We start from the raw sequence: 15,499 nt of genomic DNA, 5'->3' as shown, positions 1-15,499 counted from the left end.
ATCACTTGCTCAAAATACATGTTTGTTGCTCAAAAGTTGATTGAATAGAGAAGAAGGTATGAAGCAGCGTGTTTGTAACAGATTTAATTGTTACAAAACGCACTGTTACAGTAAGCAGTGTTACAAAGAAATACTAACAGTAATAGCTGTTGGCAAATTGTTACAGTCTGAAAGAAAAGGTGACGGTTCTCTGTTCTTCTTCTTCCTCTCGACTGCAACTCGGCTATTCTTCTCTGTGAATTTTTCTTAGCTCTGTTCTGTTTCTAAACTTCCCCAAAGTATGCGTAACCCTTCTATGACCTATTCGAACTCCTTTTATACTGCTCAGAAACCTAAAAATTCCGATAAAAATTCTCTCTTTCTTTTCGTGCAAGTCACGGAAATAATCTTCTCTGCCGACTTGTTTACGCGTTTCTGAGCTTTACAAATCATCTCAAACTCTCTATTAGGTAAGTAGCTATCTCCGAAAAGATTATCTCCGGTTTAATCTCCCTGAAACTTCAAAAATCAGGCCAGCAGAGACCCGTGTGTAACTTCACCTCTGTTTTGCTCCAACTCAAGTTCTAGCCCAATTCAATCAATTCCAGCGCTCATACCAAGCATGTTATGCTAAATCACGTCCATCCCAACAAATTCCCGCGATTGAATCTCCCTAAAACAGCCTAGAAATCCAACCCTAACTCTGGTATGCAAACTGGTTTTTTTCCCACCAATTTTTTCTTTTGAATTTTGAGAAGAAAGTGGTCTCCCCCTATCCAGAGTGGGGGTGCGAATAGTAGATGCCCTGCAGGGATGCCCCTTAGTAATTAGGTTGCCCCTTATCCATGGTGATAGTCTGAATAACAAATGTCCTCCAGGGGTGCCCGCACAACTTTTCGAGCCGATTTTTCCAAAAATATTTGTTGGCCAAAAATACCCACACACACATAAAGCACCGTAATAAGTACAAAAATGAGCACTATCAATTATAGAATCGAGACAAATTAGACACAAAAATGTGTCTATCATCACCCTGTCTCAATCCTCTAGCGGGCTTAAAAAACTTAGTGGGAGATCCATTAATGAGAACTGATAGAGTAGTTGTTGAGATACATTGGTGTACCAGATTACACCACTTCTCGTTAAAACCAAATTTAGTAATTATTTGAAGCAAGAAGGTCCATTCGACTCTATCGAATGCCTTAGACATATCAATTTTTAATCCCATAAGGCCTTTTTAGATTTGGATTTTTGCATCTTATGTATAATTTCATGAACCCTGAACTCAGCTACTAGACTGGCATTTGTCTCCACAAGTGAATTCCATCTTTCATTATTTTATTTTATCTTTCATTTTTCTTTTTCATTATTTTATTATTTTAGATTAATAAAGCATTTAGAGTAATGTCCTTCCGGGTGTGTGCTGGATGGCATACTTGTTACAAAAGACTGATAAGTTTGCGGCCCAAATTATATTTATTCTTCCGACTAAAATAAAATCAATAGATAAAAAGTATATCTCAAACTTTGTCTTGTTTCCGAAATTTGCACTTATCATGTATCGCTGTTCCATTGTTGTTGCATACTTTCCTATCAGCAGCTTAGAATTGCTTCTGAACGAGATAGTGTGATCACTCCATTTTGTTGCCAATTGGAATACCGCTTCAGCCCTTTGGATTTCTAATTGCTCCCAGGAAGTGCAGTTTGCATCGAGTCCTTTGATTGTACCCATGTAGTCACAAAGAGTTAGCCCAATTCCTGCCTTTGTTGCTGAGTCCCTCATTGATAGAATTATGTTCATTTTCAAGGTCATCTGGGTTGTTTGTTCCTTTGTTTGCGGAGTTGTTATTTTAAGATTTTCGTCATCCACACGAGTATAGAAGAGGGAGTGCATTATATTGTATCCTGATTTGTTTACAATCAAATAAGCATTTATAAACTTTGCTATGTTGTCTGCCGTTGTTACACTGTTTTGACTCTCTTTTCGAAAAGCATTTTCAGGGTCACCTGGGCTTCATAGAATCTCTAAGATAATGAGCTTGAAGTTGAAAATATGATACTAAACCATATGAATTTGAACAGAAATTGAGATGAAACTATAAAAAGAAAGAATATTAAGTTCAATCTGTTCTCTTTCAGAAAATAGTTCAATCTGTTGTGTACCACTTCTGCCAGGGTTCAATGAGAATGAAATTCACTGAACCAGAATTCTGTATACATGATTTTTACAGAAAGGTTCTTTATCACCTCTCTACCTCATTCAACTGCGTGCTTCATCATCGTTTTCTGGAAAACAAAATTAGCTTTCACATAAATTCTTAACATAAAAATTCATTGCAGTTTATGATGATTTCACTTTGACACACTCATCAATTTAAGCTACCTAGGTTCTCCTAATAGAGCATGACAGTAGCTCTGAAACTTGACTACTACAAGTAATCTAGTAAACTGATGACAGTTACCAAGATAAGTTACTACATGTGTACTAATTAAAAGAAGGATAAAACACTTTCGAACCTCTGTTGATATACACAAATGCGGAACACCGACGGTCTTCTCTCTCCAAATCTAACTTGGAGAAATCATCAGCATCTACTCCTTGCACTCCTTCCGGTATGAAGGTTTCCAGAGACAGCACGTTCTCCTCATGACAGTGCAGCTGATAATCCATATTGGAGCAATAAATATCATCATCACTAGAAGAAATAAAGACGTGTCGCGGTTCTTTCATCTTAGCTCGAAAGACAGCACTCTCGTTAGTATAACTAGGCAGTACAAGCTGAATTTTTTCAGAACGCAAGTTGTAAACTTGAAGATATTCCCCATTGAACCAGTAAAGTAACATCTGATCTGAGAAACTGAAGATGTGAGTAGGAGGTGTAGTAGTACTGCTTAAGCAAAAACAGCAGGGATCTGGTGCCAGGGTGCCCAGTTCTCTTAAAAATCTGGGAGAAGAATTTACACAAACATCAAAACTTTCCTCCTTAATCCAGGCTTGCTTGACCTTATCCTTCAATACGTACAAATGAACTTTACAACAACAGCAGCAATTGCTACTACCCTGATGATCATCACGGCAACGATGAGGATAATCACTTCCATTCCCTGATATTTTTTCTATACGTGCAATACAAGGAGAACCCTTGAACTCCAGAAGATGAGGATAATCGACAAGTGAGTTCTTCTGCTTGTCAATTGTACTTTTAGCTGGTAGTTGAATGAACTCAAACTTCAACAGCGATACAACAATTGGAGTATCTGTACCAGCACAATCTTTTCTTCTGCATGCTCTTTTCTTCGTCTCTGTTGCTGTTGGCGTACTTGCCATATCAGTATCACCACAACCTTTACTTCCAAATGCTATCTTCTTCTTCTCCGTCACTGTTGGAGTATTTGTACCAGCACATTCTTTTCTTCCACATGCCCTTTTCTTCGTCTCTGTTGCTGTTGACGTATTTGTCGTATCAGTATCACCACAATCTTTTCTTCTACATGCCCTTTTCTTCGTCTCCGTTGCTGTTGACGTATTTGTCGTGTCAGCATCACCACAATCTTTTCTTTTACATGTTCTTGTCTTCTTCTCCATCACTGCCGTAGTATTAGTAGCAGTATGGGTGGTCATATCATCACCAGAACCAATTCGGTGGGGTTGTATGCTCATATACATATGTACATATAAATAATTATTGATGGAGGAGCTAGCTGCTAGTTAGTTGGTTCCTAGAGTGAATGTAATAATCGTTATATTATATAGTGCAAATTGATATGCTCATCTTGGAATTGATACCAAAAACAATAATAAGAGCTCAAAAAAGGAAAAATTCTTGAAATTGGAATACGAGATTACCTTGGAGTTGGAAACCAGCTGAAGAAAGGAAATTTCCCCAAAATTACTTGGTTATATAGTCATTTTTGAGAGACATTCATTCAAAAAAAAAAAAATCCACAAAATTTTAAGATGTCGTTTCAATATAAGTGACCCTAAATCTAAACACATTGAAAATGAAAATGAAATTGAAATTGGATTGCGGGATTACCTGAGAGTTAGCTGACGCACCTCCATGAATGGATAATGAAGATGAGTATTTGGTGATAAGATAGAGTAAAAGGCCGTTGATGAAGATTGAGTTTGTTCAGTGCCATTAGCATGAAGATCTAGAAAAAATTAGAACTATAATCGAAGGATGGAATAGCCAAGATTTTTTGTTTTTTTCTAGTAAATCAAATGAAACAAGGTTAGAATTAGAATCCATCAATCCATGACTGATTAACAGGGGGAATAAATTCATTTCTGGTGGAACAAATCTTCTGGGTTGATAGAAACGATTTATCAGTGTCCCTTGTTGAGCACCTATATGGCTGTACCATGCACACGCACCTCAGCACCGTCAGATGTTTTAATATAGAGATGGATGCAAAATCCGACAGCCTACAGGTACATTCTTCATTGTGTTGTTATGCATTCTTGAGCCATGATAGCACAACTTCATCTTGGGCGGATTATAGGTAGGGTGCACAGTGCATCCTCCATCCTCATCCTCTTGGTATTATGAAGCCAGACGAAACTATTTTTCTTGTAGTTGAGCGATCTGATCTTGTCATTTTTTATCGTGCGAGTTCATTGAATAATTGGCTTGAGATTATATCTTCGATAGGGCAAGATAAAAAGAAATCACAAACACCTTCGTCTCATCGTTTGTTATTCCACAATATCTAGTTTCTCTACCATACGATTTAGATTATTGTGAGGTGATTGATAATACTAGGCTGTTCTTCGGGAATATAAGTCTGGTTTATCAATTGGTTCCTGTTCACCTTGATTTATCAAAAGACGGAACAAAAAATCTTGGGTATTTCTGTGGGAGACAGATTTATTCAATCCTATAGACTTTTCTGTGTGAGACAGATTTGTCTATCAAGTCTTCGACTTTGGGTCGTAGCAACTCTTGGTTGTGGGTGAGATCAGCTAAGGGAATCAAGTGCGTAGTATCCTGCTGGGATCAGAGACACAAGGAACACAACTGTACTTTGAATCAGTGTGAGATTGATTAGGGTTCAGCTACAGTCCAGTCCGAAGTTAATTGGTAGTAGGCTAGTGTCTGTGGCGGCTTAATACAGTGTGGTTTTCAATCTGGACTAGGTCCCCGGGTTTTTCTGCATTTGCAGCTTCCTCGTTAACAAAATTCTGGTGTCTGTGTTATTTCTTTTCCAGTATTATATTTTGTTATGTAATTGAAATATCACAGGTTGTGCGTTAAAATCAATCAATTAGAATATCAAACCTTTGATTGTTGATTTACATTGATTGACACTTGAACATTGGTCTTTGGTACCGTTCAAGTAACTCCTCTTATATTCAATCAGGCTCGCAAATTTCTATTTGCTGATTGCGGATTGAATTAATAGTTAGATATATTATGCTCTTTGATATACTTTATTCTAGATTGAGTCTGACTGTCTAGTTAATTCTCTAGAAAGTGTATTGTAGTAAGTCCTCTCAGATTGCCTAACGAATTGTTGGGTGTGGTTGTTAGACCCCCGCATTTTCACAATACAAAAGAACTATGGAAATTTATTTAAATAGATATTACCACATAATTATTGGAAAATTGGCTTCCTTCATTTCCTCACCAATTGGGTTTAGCTCCTCACGATGAACACTTTCTCAAAATAATATTTCAGGCCTCAAAGTGTTTACAAAGATGAGAAATAGAGAAAATTCAGTAAAACTGGGAATTTCCAACGTTTTTAAGGGTTGCAAAATCGTAATTACGAAGAATGACTGAGTACTGTCGCTGGAAGACAAGCTTAAAACTTAAGAATAAGCGACAATTTTTTAACGATTGTTTGCAACGGTTTGTTGTTGTTGTTCTTCGTGTTCTTCTTCATCAACAAAAACTTACTTTTGCAACTTGATTTCTTCTCTCTATTTCGCTCTAAACTCTCCTCAATCACTCCAAGTCTCTTCTCTGACTCCAATAAACTCTTTATATACCCACATACCCAAAGAATCTCTTCAGTTAATCTGACAATAATTCTCTTTAACTTTCTGCCATTTACGGAGACAAAATTCTTTCTATTTTTCTGCACGTTGTTTTCTCCAGGTAGATTACTCCAGCCCGTGGAGATGATCACATCGCAAATGACGTTAAACATGCTTCAGACATGCGCCAATTCTCCAATTATAGCACAAAATAACCAGATAATATTTTCTTTTTTTGTTTTCTTCTAATCCGTATAAACTTCTTTTTTCTTCGATTCTAAAACCCATACATATCATGTTTTAGTGTAACAGCTCAATCCAAGTCTCTGCCAGAGAACATCCCTGTTTCAGCCTAAAATTTCCCGCCAAAAATTTTAAATTGTGAAGAAGATGGTATGCCCTTATCTCGATTTCCGGTGTCTTTAGCAATGTAGTGCCCATATCCAAAATGGGGGTTCCCTTTAGCACTTGTCCTCAAATGCCTTTATTAATTTTCCGAGCTTATTTTTCAAAAAATGTTTCTTTCCCAAAAATATTTACACACATAAAATATCATAATATACACAAAAATGATAACAACTCAGACATAAAAATGTGTATATCACGAAACCCTAGCTTTTACCCCAAAGGCTTTTACAAGGAAAACTCTCTCTTTGTCTCTACAATTTTATTTTCGCTTTATCTCTCCGCTTGGCTCTGGTAAAGTAGTTTTTTTTTTTTTCTTTTTTTTTTTGGAAAGAGGCAAACAACTTAGTTTTATTTTAGCAATTTGATCCCACAAAAACCTTTTGTTTCTCTTTTGCTGCCAGCAGCTTTGGAAGAACGTGGAGATACCATATGAATACATACTCTAAACATATTTTTATCAGTACAGTACTTCAAAATCACCGTATGTTACGTCAGCGGTAAAATGATTTTGAATTTACATACGTGCTGCCAATCAAAGAAAAAATATTTAGTGTATTGCTTCAAAAAAAAAAAAAATACAAAATTGGTTAAAAATACTAAAATCAATAATTCCTTGGTGAAAAAGACATCTAGATTTTGATACTGTTTAAATGGACAAAAATGTAAAAATAGCCAGGATGTAAATAGTTTCATCATGCCAATTTTCAAATACTTTTTTTTATTTTTAATTTACACAGGATGCATCCAGTTTCATCCTCGCTATTTTTTAAGATTAAGTCAGGATGAATCCAGTTTCATTCTTGCTATTTTTTTGTGTCCATTTCACCCACACTAATTTTTACTCATCCATTAAAACCGTGTTTTAAAAATATTTGGACAAATGACCCATTTTCCAAAATATAAATAAAAAAAGTTAATACCAATGAATATCAATTGTGCGATCTGGTCACTGATGGGCATTTAAATGTGATTCATTCGATTAGTTAATTATCTTTCGCAATATAATTAGTTAAGTCCAATTTTAGTCTTCGTTAATATTTTCAGAAATGATTCATTCAAATTTCGTATTTATTATAGAAATGATCACGAACATCTCGTACATTAAATATGATACAGATGCATGAACCTTCTGGTAAGATAGATAGATAGATAAATACATACGCGATTCATTAGATTTTGATTTTGGCCTTCACTTTATCTCGATCCCTCTTGCTTATAATATTATCTTCGTCTCCTTATAGTTCTTGTCCTAAAAGATAGTTTTGTTTTATCGAGAAACAGTACAACTTCCATTAGTTTTGGCGTTTATTTTCGCTTGTTGCTGCTTCGGTGTCGACTCTAGAGCTGTTAAAGGTCAAAAAAATGCTGACTGTGGCTTTCCGGTAAATACCATTGTTGTTGATGGATATGGCCAAGGAAACTATATGAAGATTCAAGAAGCTGTTGATTCAATCCCACCGGGGAATTCTCAATGGATCATTATCCAGCTTAATCATGGAACTTACAAGTATGATTTTAATAACTTTAGTGGAACCTCTCTCGTATTCGATATTGCTTTGATAACTTAAAATAAAAACACTTTCGTGCTTCTTATAGTTCTTATGTATGTCATGTTCATGAAAACAATAGGGAACAGGTGAACATTACAAGTGACAAACCCTGCATTGTGCTTCAAGGATATGACAGATATAACACTTCCATTGAATGGAACGAGGGAACTATGGACGATCCCTTCTATACTGCTAGTTTCACTTCCAATGCTGACAACTTTGTGGCAAAAAATATAACCTTTAAGGTATACACGCTCGATTAATTTGTGCCTGATATAATATAGTGTGCATTTATTGTGTACTAGGGTTTATGACATGGGGTGAATCTGATGAGTCGAATTACATAATATTGCACAAATTTGTGATAAAACAGAACATGTATAATTTGGAGGTACAAGGGTTGCCAATAGCTAAGGCTGTGGCAGCAGCCATAATAGGAGATAAATCTTCATTTTACGACTGTAGTTTCATTGGAGTTCAAGATACACTTGCTGACCAATCTGGCCGCCATTATTTCCGGAACTGCCATATTGAAGGGGCTATGGATTTCATATTTGGCAACGGACAGTCCATCTATGAGGTAGGTAGCTGGATACAAGGAATTTTTACTACCGATTTATGTCGATCAAACGTGCCGCTTACTCTTTATTGGGTGTCTGTCTCTCTTAATAATATTCCTTTATTTCTTTTGATTAATTTGACAAATTAAGGATTGCGAAATATTGGTAAAACCATATCCCGATCCAGTTAATGTCGTCAAAAGTGTTATAACGGCACAAGAGAGGGACAATGAGGAACAAACGACAGGCTTTGTTTTCAAGTCTGGAAAACTAAATGGTGTACAAAATCCGCCGACCTTGCTCGGAAGAGCTTTGACAAGTTTTTCGACTGTCCTTTTCACAAACATGAACTTTTCTATTGATGGCCTAGTCAACATTACGAGTGAAGATGGGATAATATGGGCCTAAGCGTGTAAGTACTGAATAAATTTTTCTTGCTATATTAGGGTAGAGAGTAAAAATATAATGTATCGGATTAATTTTAGGATTTTGTCATTTTAAAAATATTCTTTGATATGATTTGATTTGTTTTTGTTTGTAATTTACAGAACAGGAATTGTGTATGCGGAAGCAAATAATACTGGGTCAGGAGCCGACATACGTAGTGATGCAGTGACGTCGGAGAAGAATCTTTCGGCGGAGCAGTGGAATTATTACACTGACATATCTTTCATCGACCAGGATCAATGGCTGGGCCGACAACCATAGACACCCAAATACATGCATGTTGCCATTTTTAGAATTCTTGAAGCATTTGATACTGTAAAAAAAAAAAAAAGTTTTGAAGGTTGTTGAACCAATTAACAGAATATTAAATTCTACGGAATATACAGTGATTTTCTTTTTCTTTTGATGGAACTGAATATACAGTGATTAATGACCCAGTATGATTCCATGCATAAAAGAGAGAGATGCAACGTATTTACCGATCAAAATGATTAAATATATACTTCAGTAATTAATCATCGAGATATTATGCTTAGGCGACGCATATGGAGATTTTGGTCTAAATAATTTCTCTTCTGAATTCATATTTCAGAGAAAGCGACATTTTATCTAGTGACACTCTTGGGCATTACCAGGTATGGCTAGCTAACCCTTGTTATAGACCCTTTAATTCTTGAAAATATATGATTAAGGTTGAGTAATAGCTTTCCTTACGCAACGACGGATATCAAATGACAACCATATTAGTTCGTCCTTTTCAGTGACGCATTTTTGGACTACCATATTTTTGGATATTTTCAGTAACATAGAAGATAAAACAGTTTTTCGTTTTTAAGGATGATGACGGCGGATAAATGGAGCCGTGAGTATCCTGCGATCAGCATGCGCACCTGTTGTAAGTTGTAATGGAGTTCCACTCATGGAATGAATTATGAACCTGTAGTATAATAATCCATTTTCTCATCTGTTACGGCAAATCTTCCATGCTTGGCTTAGAAATATTCAAACAACCTTAATAATAGTTGGATGTTAATGTTACATGGAAGTTTTGGAATGCGAACCCAAATTGCTAGTAGGTTCTATTGGCAGGTGAAACTAAGCTTTGTTAAGTGTTAACTTCGTATTAAGGTACTTTTTTGCATGCATAATTCATGGTTGCGTGTTAATACTGTTTGCATGTGTCTATCATGTTGCAGCGCCCATAGCATGACCATCGAAATATTTGTTCATTGTCGAGGTTTTAAGGTCATAAGAATAGAGAGTCCTAAAACAACACAATATAAGTTCATCGTTCCTTCTAACTGCTAAGGCCCTCTGAGAACAGCAGATCTTTCCAGAGCGGCTCTTCCCACTCTATACTGTACTCCTTGATCCAATGCAACGAATTCCGGTCGTTGTAGTTATCTTTCTCAGTGGTGTTTGGGAGTTTCCCTCTTGTATACCCAAATATATATAAGTGCAATAAGGTTGATCGTCGAGCGTAGTGCTCATCAAATATAAATTACTCCCTCCCAGAAACTTCGGGAAATGACCGTATCTTAAACCTTCAAAATGTGAAAAATTGCTAAACTCGAGCTTCTCATCTTCCAAGTCGTAGGCCATGATCGTATAATCTCTGCGCTGCTTGTTAATTATATTAATATGGTACAGCAGCCAATAAAGCTGTCTCGATTGGCAACCGACCAAGTATGTTCAACAAGATATATATCTGTGTGCAGAAGCTTCTCCATAGTGTTGTTGGTGTTGGTTGATCGATAACCTACCGCTTTATACATGTAGGAGATGAAGTGGTGGGGTTTGGGCTTTCGTCAGTAAATAAAAGGTAATATGGTATTTTCCCTCTTGGAATGTTCGAATCTGACTTGGTTAGCAATGTTTTAAAATCTGAATTACAAGCTAAATTAACATAACCAAAGAAAACAGTCACACGGATCTCTGGAGTTCATGTTTCTTTTTATTTGTCCAAAAGAATGGTTACAATCTGCCTGGAATGTTGATATCATATTATAGAGACAAAATTTGCTAACTAATATCAAATAGCCGTAGCCAGTAGTAGTGAGAGAGGCTTTTCATTTCCTCGTTCGCTTGTCCCAGCATCAATCAGTTGAAAAGGTGAGGGAAGTAAATAATAGTTGACTAATTAAAGAAACAAAATTTGCTGGTCTGTGTGCTGCCATTTCATGGTCTTCCTCTTCTCCGTTCTCGTACCTTAAACGATAACCCCATTTGCCTCCTCTTTTTTTATCCTAAGTACCTGTGTGTACATATTTCATCATCGAACACGTGTATATAGGAAAATACGTGGAGAGCATGCAGGCAAAGTCATCAAAACACGATGACACACGCCCATAGCCAAGAAGTCTATCCCGGCGACGTAGGATCTTTGCCCGAACAAATTTAAGGGCAGAAGTTAAAAGATGCACCGAAAACACGATGTACTGCGGAGCACCAAATAACTCCCGAAGAGTTTCTTTATCTCATCCCCAAAAGAAGCTAAGATCAACGGTGAAGAGAAAGTTAACTGGCATGGACGTTATAGGGGCAGAAGACACTTGTCTGACACGAGCAGGCGCCTCAACTACCCGCATTAAACACTCTGAGCAGCATACGTGTCGATCAACCCGTGGAACGGACGAGGATGCCTCTGCGTGATCAAGTAATTAACGAAGAACTCCGCGTGATGGACACAAAACACAAGAAGATAAGGTTCCAACGGCCCCCAGAGATGGGTCCCACACTCTAACCCTATAAATACCCCCTCTCAACCAAGAGTGAGGGGATCGGAAAAATCAGGGAGAGAAGGAGAGAGAAAGATTGCGAGTGTAAGTTAGTCCTTTACAATATACAGACCTATGTAAACTCCAAAGTCGCTCGACTAGCCCTGTAACCATCAAGTATATAGTGAAAAAACAACCCCGTGGATGTAGGCCTTAGTGCTGAACCACGTAAATCCATGTCTTATTTACATTTCAGCACTTTATATTCGCCTAACGCTCCTTGAGTTTTACTTTTATACTTCGTTTTCTTTATCTTCCCCTGTGTAAACGCCCCTCGCAATGTTACTAGATGAGGCTATGATAAACCCGAGGGTTTTGAGCCAAGGAATCAATGCAATCGTATTATCAGTGTGAGACGGTACCTAGAGTGTGAGCATTGTTTGTGAACATATAGATGCCTTCGTGATTTACGTGTTCACAATTTGGCACTAGAAACAGGGATTTACGTCCCGGTAAAAGATTTATATTATCCTGTGATTTCATATTAAATTAGCATATGATTGCTCTACTTCATTAGCTCTGGCAGTATCTGTCGAAGCCATTCAAACTGGTTAAAAGATTTATTGCTTAGATCCATGGATTTACATTTTTTAGATCTCGTCTGGACTTGTCTTTCCGATGGGTTTTTGAAAATTTCCAAAAAAAAATCTACGTGCATTTTCAAAGGGATCCTTTCACGTATCCACATACCTTCAATGAACCCGTATTTTTAAAAGTTCTCGGTGGCCCTCGGGCAGTTTTTTTCTTGGAGTAATGAATTTCGTAAACTAACCCGATCCGCACAAACATTTCTATTTCTCGCTGTTTGAAATCCCTTGTGCAGAAAGAAAACGACAGCACGATTGAAAAGATGCAGGAAGCTTGAAAATCCAAAGCCTCGTCAAAGGAAGCACCAAGGACAACCCCGGTCATCACCCGGAGCAAGCAGAAAGAAGACAAAGCCAAAATAACTAGTCAGAGACAGGACACTGCGGAAATCACTTCGCCTATGAACGCTAACTCCGTTGCAGCCGCGGCCCTCAGAGCAGCGGCAGCGAAGTACAGTACGGCAGCGGCAGCCCCAAAGGCTGCGGAAGCCAGCAAAACTCTTGTTACGAATCAATCTCACCAACCAAAAGAAAGGGTGGATGAATCCAGAACACATCAACCCGCGCACCCGCCAACCTTCGGAATGTCACCAACAAACGAAAAGAATCAAACTGTGCCGGTGGGCACTCCGCTCGATTTGGAATTGCCAACAATCGAAGCTGAACCTCCACCACCTTTAGTACAAACCATAGAAGAAGGCGGCACCATGGCCGTAGTAGAACGAGCGGGGACTCCCAATCAGGGGTCAAACCAATCACATCGACTGATGGCTGAGCTTGAAGAATTGAAGAAAAGCCAGCAGGTTTATGCAGATGTTGTAGTTCTGCTGTCCAGAGAAAACCAAGATTTAAAAGACCGGATTGCCCTAAGCACGAAGACCAGCCAGCAACTTGATGAGGCAAATTCAAAGGCACCAGAACCAAATCGTGACCAAAGAGTCATCGTAGCAGCCAATGGAGACACGGCTAGGGGAAGTAGCGCATCTGACCCAGATTACAATGACGGAGAGTCAGACTATCACGAGCAGAAGAGCGTAGGGCATCACCGCGCGATGGAAGAGCTACGTGATGAAATGATGGCCGAGATCAGGCAATTAAAAAGTAGACAAGGCGGGGGAAGGTTAGAAGAGGTCATGAGAGAGGCTAACTCCACTCCCCTAACTCATCGCCTGGCCAACACCCCTATTCCGCTGAAAGCCCTGTCCCGACGTTCGAATGCTATGACGGATCCAGTGATCTCGCTGTACATATTCGGTATTATAACCGTGTCTTATCTAGATGGAGTCAGAACGACGTCGTACTCTGTAGATACTTCCCCTCAAGTGTAACACCCCGATTTTCGTGCGTGGATCACATGTCCGAAAACCTGAAGTTCTACTTCGATACCATAGACGAAGCCCGGCTACTAAGCCCAAGCTCATTAAATAATTTATCCAGGCTTAGTTAAATTATGTTCAGTTTCGAAATTCTTTCGCAGCGGATATATAAAAATTCTTTTCGGAACATCTAACCGTTAATTTGACGTGATTTTTAATTTACATGAACCCTAAATAAATATAATTTATCATAAAAATTAATTTCACCGTTAAAAGTTCCAGATTAAATCAAAAATAATTACGTTTTTAAGAAAGATTCATAAAACAGAAACTGACGCCAGGTCACTCAAATAATTTTACTGAGTCCAATACGAATCCATAAATTATTATAATTATATATTCTGAAACCAAACTTATCGCCTATCCAGTAATAAAATTTCTAGGATTTTTAGTTTATCTTAAATACCTTTTGACCATAGTCAAACGAGTAGTTGACCAGTACTGCAGAAACGTACAACAGTGACGATTCGTTTTAGAAAAATCATATCAATTCACTCGCAACTTCAAATCTTCTTTGGTCGATCATTATGAAAAGATAAAAGAACCATCTTTGAGTTTTCTGTAGACTCTAAAGGCTAAAACATGACATAGAATATTTAAAAAAAATAGACAACTTCAGTAAAATTGAATCTGACAGAAAACGTCTGATCCTTGTACAGTGAAAACAATTGATTTAAAAATACTTCTGGAACTCAGAAAATTATGAAATTTTTATATGTACATATTGAGAGATTTTTACATGTAAAATAAAAAAATGAGACAAAAAAGTATTATATAATAATTATGATAGACAGTCAAACTGACATGATCCAGAAATTTCCATTATTCAATCAAATAGAGTAGTCTAAACAAAGCATTGTTTTCTTTGGTTATACATTAACCCAATAATCTTTAAAACTTTAATAACCAATAAATAACTAATTAAATCATCTAAAAGAGTTGATGATATTTTATTACAATCCCAATCATAAATCCTATGCAAACTACTAATAATAACACCAAAACCGATCTCTACGCTTTTCCGCCATTAACTCCTTGTGGTGCCATAAAATATGGAATTTTTTGTCATTAAACGACGTGAGTTGTGACACCCAGTAGGAAAAGAAGCAACAAAACATTTTATCAAACATTTTCAATTCTTTTTTAAAACAACTAGTATGGTTAATAGCATCACAAATACATGGAAACACCACATCCATAAGAACAATCAAATCAATCACATCAAATCCGCTCGCCCCAGGGAGCCCCACGTGGGTTTAGGGAACAAAACCGTTCCCAAGGATATCTCGTATCCCATCATAGTTGTTTTTAAGAATCACAATCTATGGACCGCAGCCCAACATACATAATCATACTCACAACATCGATTATCATTCATATATGAATCAAAACTCACAAAATAAAATTAATTAAAAGAAACTTAAATAAAAAGAAGGTTTTGATTGTGTTGCGCCTACCTCAATCGCTAGCAAATAATCCTATGGAGAACAATAGCCAACAAACTAGCAACTCCTCTTGCAAGAACCAAAACCAAAAGCTAAACAGTCACCAAGTTCACAGGTCCTGTTCTCTCCTAAAGAAGACGAGAACCACTCTTCTTCTACCTCTTTGTTTCTTTTTTCTTCTGTTTTTTTTTCTCTTGGAGGCTAATATTTTCTAGGTTTCGTTTCACCTTTTTTTTTTTTTTCTTTTGATGATACGGTTTCAAAAGCATTATATACTAAAAACCTAGAGGAAACTGGTCTTCTGGTCGACTAACTATATAGATACCACTTGGTAGGCCCATGTAGATCAAATATTAGTTCATTATATGATAGGCCCATTAAAGAAAG

At 37.3% G+C, this 15,499-nt stretch overlaps 1 protein-coding gene across 2 annotated transcripts; it reads right to left on the bottom strand.

Moving 5' to 3' along the window:
* Positions 1 to 2,141: 2,141 nt before the first annotated feature.
* On the bottom strand, positions 2,142 to 4,245 carry LOC113339897. 2 transcript variants are annotated; one of them, XM_026585114.1, is made up of 3 exons: positions 4,017 to 4,245; positions 3,827 to 3,844; positions 2,142 to 3,699 (listed from the first exon to the last, which is right to left on the bottom strand). In XM_026585114.1, exon 3 carries the CDS (start codon positions 3,644 to 3,646, stop codon positions 2,465 to 2,467), a length of 1,182 nt encoding a protein of 393 aa, XP_026440899.1. In that variant the 5' UTR covers positions 3,647 to 3,699; positions 3,827 to 3,844; positions 4,017 to 4,245; the 3' UTR covers positions 2,142 to 2,464. The 2 variants fall into 2 exon arrangements, with proteins under 2 accessions (XP_026440899.1, XP_026440900.1); XM_026585115.1 differs by lacking the exon at positions 3,827 to 3,844.
* Between the last annotated feature and the right edge of the window lie 11,254 nt (positions 4,246 to 15,499).

This window comes from Papaver somniferum, unplaced genomic scaffold, assembly GCF_003573695.1.
Source record: "Papaver somniferum cultivar HN1 unplaced genomic scaffold, ASM357369v1 unplaced-scaffold_21, whole genome shotgun sequence".
Taxonomy (NCBI): domain Eukaryota; kingdom Viridiplantae; phylum Streptophyta; class Magnoliopsida; order Ranunculales; family Papaveraceae; genus Papaver; species Papaver somniferum.
The sequence above is the reverse complement of the archived record's forward strand: the minus strand, read 5'-3'. Positions and strand labels throughout refer to the sequence as shown.

Bases quoted from the DNA above. Each gene is read 5' to 3' on its own strand.
- LOC113339897 (XM_026585114.1), bottom strand. From the start codon at position 3,646: ATGTATATGAGCATACAACCCCACCGAATTGGTTCTGGTGATGATATG.